The following is a 14,004-nucleotide window of genomic DNA, read 5'->3' on the forward strand; positions in this document are numbered from 1 at the left end:
TGGATCTTAGAAAACGTCTATAAAACTTAGTAAAAAGCATTATCGCAGTGTTTTGTTCCCCTAACACATAAGCTAAGCTTTTCTCCGATTTTATCAACTGAAAAATAGTTATACATGCCCTCAGGCTGTTATATGCTTGAATAAAAACAGGAAGCTATTATGCTTTGGGGCACTTTCAAGAAGAGCTCACCTTAAATTTAGCATTTCGTAAAATCCTGGTTTTATCGAAGCTTTGTTCGTGTTCTGCCTTTACCCTGCGTTAGCTTGTAACGTCGGTAACATAGCGTGGCCTATTGCTTTTAGCCTGCTCCGAGCTGCGAATCGAGCTGTCCGGGTTCGAGCCCTGGCCGGGGTCACTGTGTTATGTTCTCTTTGAAAAACGCCTTACTCTTACAGTGCCTGTCTCCACCAAGGTGTATAAAAGGGTACCGGCGAATTTACTGCTGGGGTAAACCTGCGATAGACTAGCATCCCATTCTATCCATTAATACTCCTAGGCGCTTTATGCTACAGAAACCGGATAAAATCCGGCCTGACGAGCAACTTGGATCGACAGCAGGCTTTACCTTATTTTTACAGGCCGTCCGCTTGCCTTTCCTGCCGACCTTTTTCACATCTTGTTCGACGTTCACTGAATGAGTATGAAGAGGCACTCCTGTAGTCTACTGCTAAAAATACGAACTTTTTCTCAACATTTAAGCTTTAATCACACTTCAGTATTGAACTACCTTCATAAGGAGTATTTTAATGAAGCTGATTTATCACAACAATACCAAAGACCATAGTATCAGTTGAGCTTAACTTTAGATGTGCAAGTTAGTTATAACGAGCATGACTTAAAACCTCAGTTGCATTTTCTATTGTCAGCAGCTTTTAAAAACTCAAGCTATAACGTATTTTTAACGGGTAACTTTGAAAATATTATTAACTTGAAGTTTGTGAACTAAGGTAAATTAACCTCCGTAATCAACTTGGAAAGTTTACGATGCGTTAGTCACACATGAGGGTCACATATGAGACGTCAGCTCTTTCAAATTCGCTACAATGGTTAATTTTAATATGTTTTTCAACTTCAATTAGTGGCTTCGTAAATGCAATTTTACTATAGTTTTTGACAGATATACATGAACGCATTTTGTACTGTTAGCTGTTGCAAATCAAATCTCGTCACCAGAGTCTGCTACTCTTCGTGCTCGATACCAACATTACAAACTCTGGCTACTCTTGTCTTTTATTTGTTTAACCAGCCAATGAGATTTGAGGGAAAATAGGGTCTGGACAGAGCTTGTAATTTTTGAGCTGACAAAAAGAATCGCAGACTTTAGGGACAAGACAAGAAGTTTCACTAAGCTTCAGTAGACAGTGCAATAGCTTCACAGAGTTAACGAAGAAAAGCTGGCTAGATTCGATGTTACCAATTTTGATGGTAATGAATGATGAACGGCAGCGGTCTTTACTAAAAGGACAACTCACAAGCTTTTGTCGTTCTACGCACTCTTGTGCACTTTCTGTGCTGTTACAAGTATAGCAGTCGATTCCATAAGCTGCAATAAAGAGTAGAAGTACCAGTTATACTGAGCTCGTTATTGTCATTATATCATTTCAGGAGTGCTTTTTTGACTTGTTAGTATAAAGGAAATGTTTCCGAATTATAATATTATTATAAATGACCTTTGTATGCTGGCGTTCATTCGCGACCCAGGGGCTGTGATTTTATTGCCCGCCACCAAGAATCACAAGGTCAGAAACGCTTGCGCTAAGAACTTGTTTTCTTTTACCATCGATTCGAGTAGAACAATTTCAAGGGCGAGTTAATTTTTATAAGAGGAATTCGACATGTGAATTAAACCCGTATGTTGCAGTTCTCACGATGTATTTTTCTTCACTTCACCGTTTATCAGCAGGAAAAATGCACGTGTTTTGTTATAACGTAAAAAGGTGCAAAGAATTTCGTTTTTGCACCGATGGTATTTCACTGTCGAAGTTTGTGATGTAAATTGGACATTGTTGGAAGCGCGACAGTTTTTCCGACAAAATATATATTTATTATTCTTTTGGAAAAAACTCCTACTCTATCTGATTCCAGCGGGTAATTTTCCGTACGAGAAATGAAATAGGATAAATGATAATCCGTTTGATTTTTGTAGCTTTGGTTGGTATCAATTCTAGCGTAAGACTATTCGTTACAAGATCAGTTTTTTAGATCAGCTTTGAAGATTTTTTTACCGTGGATCTGGGGCTATTTTGGGTTGCTTTTGTCGTTTAGTTTCATCATTTAAGGTTGTTTTAATAAGCTCGTGCAAATCGAATGTTTATAAACAGATGAAATCCCATATAACTGAACCTCAGTAGAACGATGCAATGTACGCAAGTGGTTTTCCGCCTGGCCCTTTCGACAGCTTCCCATATTAATCCAGCTACCTTGATCATAAGTATATTACCGCTGTGGTGCTGATTTTCGATTTATTGGTAATCGTAAATATAGTAACACCGGAGTAACACTTACCTGTGGTCATGCAGAGCATCATAACAGAGACTGCCAAGAGTTGAGTCATGTTGCTGGATAAAATACTACGCTGTAATGTGAGGTATAATTTCCGCGTCACAAGTTTATAGCTAGTTGGCGCTGTCAATATCAGGCAATCCACCTCGGCATCTTTATATTGAGCCTGTATTTATTTGCATTCAACAAGGAACTGAATCAAAATTTCATGTTAATATCTGTTAAGTAAAATTTGCGTCTAAAAACTTTTAAACATCCAAACTTTAACAACCAAGGCCGTAAGTCTGTTAAATTTGTAAGATTTTTTCTATTTTAGACATCAATCCACTTTCTTCAAGCGTACGTGCTGGCACTCCAGTTGCCACTAGTCAGTAAAAGTACATAAACGTCATTATAATTAGTTGTTTAATTAACTATAAACCACTTGGTATCAGCTGAAGAGTCAATTTCCGTCAAGAAAGCGTTTCTGTGTCCTCAGCTACGTTGCTGTAGTTGAAGCGTAAAGTTGCCACTGAATTATGTTTTGGGTATACGGTATACGGGGGGGGGGGGGGGGGGATTTTAAATTGGGTATACAGTATTTTAATGCTAAAACTGGGCCTTTATGGGTATAAAGTATACTATGTTTTTCCAAATTTTGTGTTATGAAGCTGCTATAAAATAGTAAAAAATCAATTCCCATCGTCCGGGCGTAATGAACAGTCACCATAATTAATTATCTTAAACTAAAAAGTTTTGTTTTTTTCTTTCGTTTGTATCCTGTTAAACATCGAACTGCATTTGTTAGCACAAAACCCAATATTGCAACAAATGTAGCACGCCAGTCCAAAAGCTGCAATAATTAGTATCAGCAACATTACGTGTTTAATTGCTACTTTTGAGCCATTTTGAGCCGTAGCTAGGCAGTCACACAGTTAAAGAAATCTTGACTTTGCTCAATCCCGGGCTACGTGTTTGCATATGTTTCTTATATTCACTACCCACCCACCCCCGAAGGGATGCCAATCCATCGCAGAGTTCCCTTCGCCCGCATTAAATTTACTCGCACCAGAGACTGAAAAAGTTTTTTTATAAAGCACTTGATGGCCGTGTTTTTGTCGGTTTGTGGGCTTCTCGGGTTCAGTGATTTGCTAAGAAAGATTTCTCGCGGGTCAAAAAGCACCTAAGAGGCCAAATGTTTTGCTAGACAGTATGGCGCTAAGATGTAATTATCGCCCGAAGCTGGATCCTTCTTGGGGTTACCGGTGGAAAAAGGCACGCAACTAGGCTTCGGCTTTTTTAGCAAGAAACCTGAAACCTACTTTGACCAGTATCATCATGGAATTATACTCGCGTCAGGTCTGGCGCTTTTACTCCCTTAAATATGCTTTGGTAAAAAGGAGAAATGAATTACTTAGGACACACTCCCTCCACTATTAGCTCTTAGTCCATTTTCTCATTGCCTTCCCTGCTCCTTTTGGAAACCCAAATATCAAACGCCTAACAGGGAGACGCTGAGCTGAAGTAAGGTAGCCGGTGGTTTCATAGTCAGTAGCCCTCTGTCTTATGTTCGAGTTTTGAAGGCTGAATTTGTTTATTTTTGCTATTTCATTATTTGTTTGGTTAGAAGGTAAGGGAGTATATGTGATTAGTAAAAATTGATCACATCACCGCACCCTCAGTCCCTTGGACAAACTACGTATCTCTTTAATTACATCTGGTCGTGTGTTTTTTAATCAGTAACGGCCAAAGTCTTGCCATTTTATTGAATATATTGCAATTTTTTTTATAATACAACCTTCTCATTTTAAGCAAAGTGAAATAAATAAAATCTGGCCAGAACACAGCAATCACAAAGCATTAAAACTTTTTCAAAGTCTACACTTGTTGACTTTCATTGTGGGATCGTAAGGCTTGCATGAAGAAGATTTATGAGCATTTCCTGACGCCGCTGAAAGGTGCAACCTTTAGTGTACATTGAGACTGATGCTTTTCCACTTTTATTTCTACAAGGGCTTTGCCAGAGGGATCTACGGCAGATAAAAAGGTAAGGTCTTTTTAAATCATTGGAAAAGTTAACCATGGTTTGGTTGTGGATAAAGCAACTGAAGATCTAATTGTAACTTACGTGGGTTAATTGTATGTGATGTGCAATTTTCCCCTTAAAAATTAGTCTCAAAGAATATACTGAACCTTAGGTATGAAGTGTCAATAATGGAAAGAGCAGCCTCTCTTGAACAAAAACTAATAGGACAAAACGACTTTAGTTTAGCTGGTTTATTTCAGAAATATCACTTAAGCTTACATTGACTAGAAGTAGCTCCTGCTTTAAAAAACTCAGTAAATGTGGCACAAATTATGTTTAAGGCGGTAACTTAATCCTTGCTAGTTTCTACTGAAGTACACATTTTGTACTGTTATCTGTTGAATAACTTCGTAACCTTAACGAAGAAATGCCACAAGAGCGCATGCCAAGAGCATGATGACGCTGAGTCGCTGACCATTGCTACTTTGGCTTAATTGCACAAATCGTCAGTGCAGCAGTTTAGGTTGCACTTGCAGAATTTATCTAAGGGATCGGAAGACTTGCATAAGGGAGAAGTATCAGGATCACACTGGGATGAAGTGGCGCAGCCTTTGACGTAGAGCGAGACTGATGTTTCACCACTTTTTCCTTCAACATGGGCTTTGCCACAGCGGTCAAAACCAGAAGCACAGGTCTCCTCTGTTTTTATCTTATCACAGTCATCCCAGTCCTTGGTAGTTTGGCACTTGTAGCACTTTAAGCCATATCCTTCCAAAAAATAAACAAGTTTAGCATAATTAAATAAGCCGATGTTTTTAGAGTAAAATATCATTTATGCACAAAACTCTCGAAAATGAAAGCGTGCGAGGCGGAAAAGATACAATAGAAAGCAAGGGACCGCGGACGAAAATGCTGCTGTGTACGTAGGAGCTGGCGACAGCTCTAGCTGTCGCACAGGTCTCCTCTGTTTTTATCTCTAGCTGTCGCCAGCTCCTACGTACACAGCAGCATTTTCGTCCGCGGTCCCTTGCTTTCTATTGTCACTTTTAATTTTATTTGGACCGTAGATCTTTTAGATCCGATATGCTGTACATTTTCACTGTTTTCACATGGTTTTGCCCATGTTTGCAGTGTTGTTTTTCACATGGTTTTGCCCATGTTTTCAGTGTAAGGATAGTTCTGTCTATTCTCACTTTCCTTATCGAGACAACGACATGATATTTCGAATTCTTGACCTATTGAGTAATAGTCATGCGGCTGTGATCAGTGGGCGAGTGTTTGAATTTGAGCCCATCCGGATTTTCATTACCACGAGCACTTTATAGACAACTGTCTTCGCGCTGGTTGTTCTATTCTGTGCGGCATACACTCTGCTGAAGAGACCCAATCAGGTCGAAACAGCTGTCCAGAGTTTGCATTTTTGACTTTCAGTTTGGACTCTATCATGTCGTTGTCCCGTTAAGGTTTTTTCATTTCTACGTAGTGTCAGCCTTGCTTTTCTTGTCTCTGGAAAAGATACGTTTGCCCAAAAGGAAAAAAAAGGAAAATAATGGTAGAAAACCATCATTATCTGTTTTCGACTCAGCAGTGCAACACAATACCACAACGCTTGAAACACGTAAGAGTAAGACATTACATGTTATGTTATTTTCACATGTGAAGATATCGATTTCGAATCATTTTCTGACAAGTTTGCCCTGTTTTAATGCTGAATAAGCCAAAGTAAATCGATATTAAGTCGAAACATTGGATCTTCCTCGGCAATCTTCGGCAATCTTCGGATATCTTCGGAAATTTTCGGAAAAGTTCGAAAATGTTCGGAAACATTCGTACGACCTTCGGACAACATTTTGCAAATCTTTGGAAATCTTCGGAAAATAGTCGGCAATCTTCGGAAAATCGTCAAAAAACATCCTAATTAGTAGGTTTATATAATAAAGAGGGCCACAGGTTTGTTAGCTTTGCTATTTAGTGTTACCCTCATTTTAAATAAAGTCTTTATTTTATTATTATTTTTATTATAAGAGAGTTTTAGAACATTTGAATTTTTAACTTTTTAGCATGTCTTAAGTATTTTTTGTTTTTGTTTTTGTTTTATATACTATAATTCACATAATTAGTTCTTATATCGTTTTAATACAATTTTATCTCGTTTTCATGTAAATATAAATTCTTAGATATTTTTTAAACTTTTACATCTGTAAATTTAGTTAGGATCGGGCAGGCGAAGAGCCACTCTGTGGATATACTGCCCGAAGTGCCATTATTATTATTATTATTATTATTATATTATTATTACATGGCTGCTGAGAGAGATATTACATATCTCCGCGCAACCATGTAATATCCTCTATCCTCTATGCGAAAAAAATTAAATTAGGCAAAATGTCTTCTTCAGAAGCTCTGAAGTCACTGAATTGGCTCCCTCTGGCTGGAAGACGTCTTTCTCACCGATGCACAGCCGTACAAAATGCAATCAAAGGAGACATTCCGCAACATTTTGAAAGTTTTAAATCGACATTAAGAAGTTTACATGGCTACAACACCAGACATGGATACCTACCTAGACTGCCTAAACCTAAAACGGAAAGCGGAAAGAGAGTATCCTACTTCCGCTTTACAAATGACTGGTTGTCTCTTCCAGAATTTTTAAGAAAGCCGATGCCATGCGAGATTTTTAAGAAAACCCTTACAAAGTTCTTACTGGATAAACATTTTAGACTATGAACAAATATTTTTAGTTGCACAATGTTATATAATGTTAATAGATAACTATTTGTAATTAGTTTTTTTAGGACAGTAGCTGTAGCTAGTTATTTTATATTTTAGATCTGTGACATTTGTTCTTCCTTTTAGATTTAAATACTTTTTTATTTCCCATTTTTAACCTTAGTTAGTAGTATTTTAATTCTTGTCCTAGTTTTTAATCTTAGTTAGCATACAACATGGGTTTTGTCTTTTTATTGTATTTTAGATTTTAATGTATTTTAATGTTTAACATTTATTTTCTCAGAGGACCCTCCTGAAAACCACCCCCTAGGTGATTGGAGGCCTCCTCTTAAAATATTATTTATTATTATTATTATTATTATTATTATTATTATTTATTTCGCAAAAGAAAACGCTAAAAGTTTGCGATGACGACAAACGACGATCCCATTGAATAGCAATGCACGGGGAAAAGAAAATGTGAGACAAATGCGTTGAAGGTGCCACGAGCAGCTACGCAGATAATTTCTGGGCCTGACTCGAGATCTTAGTACCTATGCGACCTAACGCAGCCCACGTCAATTTAGGGCTTGATAGTTTTAGACACTATATTGACTTACCGGCAGAGATGCAGAGAAGAAAGGCAAAAACAAAGAGTGATTTCATCTTGCACAGGCGTTTCTTTTCCCAAACTTGTACGAGCTTCGAAAAGCATAAGCTAAAGCAATGTCTGATTGAAGTAGAGCTCGATTGACTTATCAATCATTCTTCTTTTTCTTAGCAACCAATGAGAAAGAGGATTCAGTCATCGCCCAAAATTTAAACCAGTCATCGTCTTACAAACAAAGTATGTGGCTTTTTAAGCTGTCAATCAAGAAAGATTTTTTCGTGCCTTCTAACATGTGCTTTATATCTTCTATTTAAAAATTAGATTATGAGCTCGAGATTTCTATCGTGTGATAGTTGATGAGGGGTCTCTGTAAAAAGCTGACCGGATGGCGGCGGATGGCGGATGAGAAAAGGCGGATGATAAAAGGCGGATGACAAAATGCGGATACCAAAAAAAAAAATAAAAAAAAAATAAAGAAATAACTTTTTTAATAACTCAATAACTTGATCAAGTAAATATTAGCACATTCAGTCTAGGAGATGTCTGACAAGACGAAAGAAACAGAGATAAAAACGTTTTTCGAAAAAAAAAAAAAAAAAACCCTTGACTTTCCTTCATCCGAAGACCGGGGTTGTTACATTAAGACAAGGCGGATGCTGTGTTGTTTTTTAATATAAGTCATATAACGCGAGCTTCGTAAATTACAAGCCGGTAATAAACAAATTTAAACAAATAGAAACGCTTTAAACACTTACATCAAGCTGTCTTTACATTAAGTAGCCCAGAGGTGAATCAGTGTTAAAAAATAAACATTGCTGGAACTGTACAAATCGCCAGAGATAAAAAAAAATATAGAAAAAGTTTTGAATTTGATGCGTACGTGACAAACCCAGCTCAGTGCAGCGGTGTCAATTGCAATTTTTGAACCAATCAGGTAAAGTCTGTGACCGAGCCATGAGGCTCATACCGCCGGAGCTTATCCCAGTTTCCGTAGCATTAAGCGACTAGGAGTATTGCTACTCCCCCCTGAATGGGATGCTAGTCCATCGCAGGGTTACCCCCCAGCAGTAAATTCGCCGGTACCCATTTATACACCTGGGTGGAGAGAGGCACTGTGAGAGTAAAGTGTCTTGCCCAAGAACACAACGCAGCGCCCCGGCCCCGGCCAGGCCTCGAACCCGAGCCGTTCGACTCGGAGTAGAGCGCGCTAACCATTAGGCCACCGCACCTCCCACTTTGAACCAATCACAGACTGGAAAATTGAAGCTCGCGCAAACTCTTGCGCTAATTATTGCGTTACAAATCCCAAAAACCTCCCCGAAAAATACGGTACACTTTCGGAGCTTTTGAGAAACGTTTTTCCCTACCCAAGAAACGCGCCCGAAAACAGTCCCTTAAAGTTTTCGGGCCCGAGAAGTTCTCGGGACTTTTGAGAAACTCACGCCAGACTGAATGTGCTAATAGTTGGCTTCACACTAGAAGCTAAGTTAGTTTCAAGTAAGCACTTGACTCAAGTGCACTTGAAAATCTTAAGTCGCATTTTACAAAATCTAGCTTCACACTTGATGACAAAGTATATTACTTGAGGTACAAGCTGTCAATCATCTTCAGAATCGCAACAATGCTGCACGCCTCTTTTATTTGGCTTCCATTTCCTAGCCGAGTGCGTTCTCAAGGGTGGTGTAGACCATACTTGGTTGCGTACTTCGGCTTCTTTGAACTACGAAAGTTTCCATGGTCACCAAGTAAAGTTCAATTAAGTAAGTACGTTTTACCCCTTCACACTCAAAGTAGGTTCCAAGTGCACTTAGATTATACTTACGAGCTCTAGTGTAAAGCCAAGTATTGTTTACTTGTCAATTCATTAATTAATTTATAAATTAATTGTTTAATTGATTAAGTTATTGATTGATTAAAAAAAGTTTTTATTTTATTTTTATTTTTTTTGGTATCCGCATTTTGTCATTCGCTTTTTCTCATCCGCCTTTTCTTATCCGCCATCCGGTCAGCTTTTTACAGAGACCCGTTCAACTTCATCTGTGTAACAAATTTACATCCGTGTAGCCGTTCGACTTCATCCGTGTGAAAATAATTACATCCGTGTAGCCGTTCAACTTCATCCGTGTGAAAATAATTACATCCGTGTAGCCGTTCAACTTCATCCGTGTGAAAATAATTACATCCGTGTAGCCGTTCGACGTCATCCGTGTGAAAATAATTACATCCGTGTAGCCGTTCGACTTCATCCGTGTGAAAATAATTACATCCGTGTAGCCGTTCGACTTCATCCGTGTGAAAATAATTACATCCGTGTAGCCGTTCGACTTCATCCGTGTGAAAATAATTACATCCGTGTAGCCGTTCAACTTCATCCGTGTGAAAATAATTACATCCGTGTAGCCGTTCGACTTCATCCGTGTGAAAATAATTACATCCGTGTAGCCGTTCAACTTCATCCGTGTAACAAAAATTTACATCCGTGTAGCCGTTCGACTTCATCCGTGTGAAAATAATTACATCCGTGTAGCCGTTCAACTTCATCCGTGTAACAAAAATTTACATCCGTGTAGCCGTTCTCGGTATCCGTGTAGAACGGCTTATCGAGCCATTTCTCATCCGTTCGCTTTCCGCGCGTTCCGCCGAACACACGGATTCCGTAATTATATATAAGGAACGTTTTCGCGTGAGAGGTCGCATGTGTGAACACGATAGAACACAAGGGTTAACATGTATAACTTTCTTCACTTGGCCAAGTTTGAACTAAAATTACTTTCAAAGCTCAACTATAATCTGTCTGGAGTCTTCTGTCTTGCCGTGTTTTTGTCGGTTTGTGGGCTTCTCGGGCTTATGATTTGCTAAAAGAACACTTATTGCGGGTCGAAAAGCACCTATGAGGCCAGATGTTCTGCTAGACAGTATGGCGCTAAGGTGTAATTAAGATAGGTGATCACATGATTTCGAGTGCACTTAGAGATAAATATGAACGAGTAAATTTTCAAAGGCTAACAAAATTCATGTAATTGAATCATGTGATTACTTAATAATATACGGTGGTAAAAAGCATAAATGCTTATCTAAAAGTGAAGTGTTAAGAAGTGCTGTTGGACTCTGCATGGATGAGGGACATTAAGATTACGTACGCACTTCCACTTTACGGAGCCAGCCAGGAAGATTAAAACAATGCTTTTTAGAAAGGTGCTATTGGCTGTTCCAAAATTGCGCAGGGAACTGGGGCGAATTTCAAATTTTAAGTAATCGATAATCTGACATCACCACATCGCGGTGCGATTGGTCGTTTGATTGATTCAATTGGCTATAACTTGATACGTCTTTGCTTTTATTTAGCCAAATTCAGACAGTAGTATTTAAACTAACTTTAAAAAGTGTGAGTGCAAGCCAGTTGATGACGTCATTGGAGCATGTCTAAGACTGGCCGTTTTCACACTATAGACGGATAATCCATCTAAGACGTGTTATCCGTCCAACAGGTGAGAATTCGCCTTAATTTAGAAACGGCCAATGAGTTTTTTCAATGAAAATGGATTTACAGAACATTACAAAAAACATAGCACTTGATTTTCTTCTTGTTTTATATATTTTCATTGTATGTATATCTTTGAAATTAAACTTAAATGAAGCATTTTAATCTAAAATCTTAAGGAACTGTTTCACGGATTTTATCCAAATTTAGATTTAAACATTGAAGAAACCTTTCCATTATACAGAAAATACAAAAAAGTACAGCTTGCGATATGGGTTTTGAAGTACTGTTGGAGTGAACAGTTTCGATTGTTGCTTTTTCAATTATATTTCCCAGAAGATATACGAAGCTTTAAAGTATCAATGAAGGAAAATTGGCGTTTTCGTTCCAAGTCAAATTTGTGTAAACAATCAATGGTAACCCCAATAAAGTATATATTTTCTGAAAGCTTATTGAATAAAGATTGTAATTTTTGATTTTGTTTACATCATATAGACCATAATAAGCAACATCAGCATTTTGTTTGAAATTATGATGTTATGCAACTTTAGGTTTATTTGAGAACACATTTACATGAGAGCCAAAACTTTTATGTGGAATTTGTTCTACATATATTGGTCTAAAAAACGGTGTCTCAGATTTTTTCTTTTCTTGCTTCATTAATTTTTTATGAATTTTTTATCCTGAAGAAGCCCTAAAAACGCCATTTTAAAGTTCCTTCCGTGATACCTTAAGTTTTGTCATTAAATCAAGCGAGTGTTCTGTAAAACTTGATTAAATGGACTAAATTCAGCCCGTGACACAGTCCTTTATCATAACGTTTTAAAGTCATATTTTAACGCTTTTGAAGCTATATTTTAATGGATCTTCTCTTTGCGTCAGTTACTATTTTTACAATGAATTGTAAATTATGAGAGTAAATACTAATTAATGGTAACTAAAAGGTCAACAAAATTGTTTATATTATATTCCTCGGCTTCACACTAGAGCTCGTAAGCTAGTATAGCCTAAGTGCACTTGGAACCTACTTTGAGTGTGAAGGGGTAAAACGTACTTACTTGAAACTTTCGTAGTTCAAAGAGGCCGAAGTACGCCGCCAAGTATGGTCTACACCACACTTGAAAACGCACATGACCAATAGGAAATGCAGCGTTGTCACAATTCTGAAGATGATTGACAGCTTGTACCTCAAGTAATATACTTTGTCATCAAGTGTAAAGCCAGATTTGATAAAATGCGACTTGAGTTTTTTAAGTGCACTTGAGTCAAGTACTTACTTGAAACTAACTTAGCTTCTAGTGTGACCCAAGAAATATCACCAGAAACTTAATTTTAAGCGCTTTATTTTCTCTTTTCGGCAAGTAGCAGTTTAAAACAAAAAATAAAACGTGCGGGGCATATTTTCTTTCTCTCTTGGTAGTGAAGTTAAATATTTCATTATTATAGTAGCTGTACAATAATAACAGAAGACAAAAATGGTAAAAGTATAACTTAAATTAAAGGGCAAAAAGTGCGGTAAAATTGTGAAAACGTCAGAAAATTTGAGCTCCATCTTGTTTTAACAATTTCAGATGGTTTTGGCGTTTACGATTGCCATTGCTAAAAAAATTGCCACCATGACTCGAATCAAATCTTTGCATCATTCTGAGCGAAGGGCGGAAAATGTTTGTATTTGGTTAAAACCCAATTTTTCCATAACTGACTTATAAACGTAACGGTGAAAAGTAGCTTGTTAATTCAGGGTAGGAGCAGATTTTGTAAATTTTGTAAAACCAGCAACGGGGTTCAGGTCAAGTTCTTTAATTAGCATTACAATAAGCAACAGGATATTGTCAATTCCGCTGCTTCACACCAAAAAAACCAAGTTTTTTTTAAAAAAACCCGCAAAATTTCCTTCTGAGTGACGAAAAAGCGTTGTGTTTGTTGAACAACAAGAAATCGTCAATTTCGCTGATATATAACGAAAAACCATCAACAAATTTAAATGAACGAAAAACCGCAAAATCGTTGCATTTGCAGAATTTCGTAAATATTGTAGCGTTTGGCGAAATATCGTAAAATTTGTCAATTTTGTGATTGCGTTCAATCCTGGACAAAAGTGTGCAATATTACCCCAAATACCTAACTTTAGGTCAAAGTGAATGACATTCTTGATAAAAATGTGATGGTAATAATAATAAGCACTCTCTTGTGTGGACAATTGTTTCTTTGAGCAAAGAGCTGAATGAAGGCCTTGAATAACGAGACGTATCTATTGTTTCAGCAGCAATTAGTAATTTTCTATTTGAATGCGAAAAATACATTTGAATAAAAATACAGTGAATAAATCACATAAGATATATACACGTATCCCCTCAGAAAATAGAATGTTTAAAGTGTTCTTCGCAGCCGCGCCGTTTGATCTAAAAATTGATGTAAATTGTAAGTTCATACGTTTTTAGTTTACTGTCTAGTTTAATTTTTTTCAAAGTAAGAGGAAACGTTTTGAGAACTTGGCATCTTTAATAAAGATTAGCATTACTATACAATACTTCAGTTGCCTGGCTGCGGGACTTTTTTCCGAAACACGATGCTATCTGGAGAATAGTTCTTTTGTCCAACTGAAAAAAATGAAATTAACGAAAAATTGCGCCCAGGAAAGCAATTCCCCAGAGTACTGTAGTAAACGTACCGAAATACAGTGGAGAGGCAGACTT

General features: G+C 37.4%; 2 protein-coding genes across 2 annotated transcripts; both read right to left on the minus strand.

Moving 5' to 3' along the window:
* Positions 1-1,239: 1,239 nt before the first annotated feature.
* On the minus strand, positions 1,240-2,667 carry LOC144642410 (uncharacterized). Its single transcript, XM_078501369.1, has 2 exons — positions 2,507-2,667; positions 1,240-1,544 (listed from the first exon to the last, which is right to left on the minus strand). Exons 1-2 carry the CDS (start codon positions 2,553-2,555, stop codon positions 1,240-1,242), a joined length of 354 nt encoding a protein of 117 aa, XP_078357495.1. The 5' UTR covers positions 2,556-2,667.
* A 2,092-nt stretch (positions 2,668-4,759) lies between these two features.
* Positions 4,760-7,952, minus strand: LOC144642102 (uncharacterized). The gene is made up of 2 exons (XM_078501095.1): positions 7,838-7,952; positions 4,760-5,276 (listed from the first exon to the last, which is right to left on the minus strand). Exons 1-2 carry the CDS (start codon positions 7,881-7,883, stop codon positions 4,999-5,001), a joined length of 324 nt encoding a protein of 107 aa, XP_078357221.1. The 5' UTR covers positions 7,884-7,952; the 3' UTR covers positions 4,760-4,998.
* Positions 7,953-14,004: the final 6,052 nt, after the last annotated feature.

Source organism: Oculina patagonica, chromosome 2 (genome assembly GCF_052425735.1).
Source record: "Oculina patagonica isolate OP01 chromosome 2, crgOcupat, whole genome shotgun sequence".
Taxonomy (NCBI): domain Eukaryota; kingdom Metazoa; phylum Cnidaria; class Anthozoa; order Scleractinia; family Oculinidae; genus Oculina; species Oculina patagonica.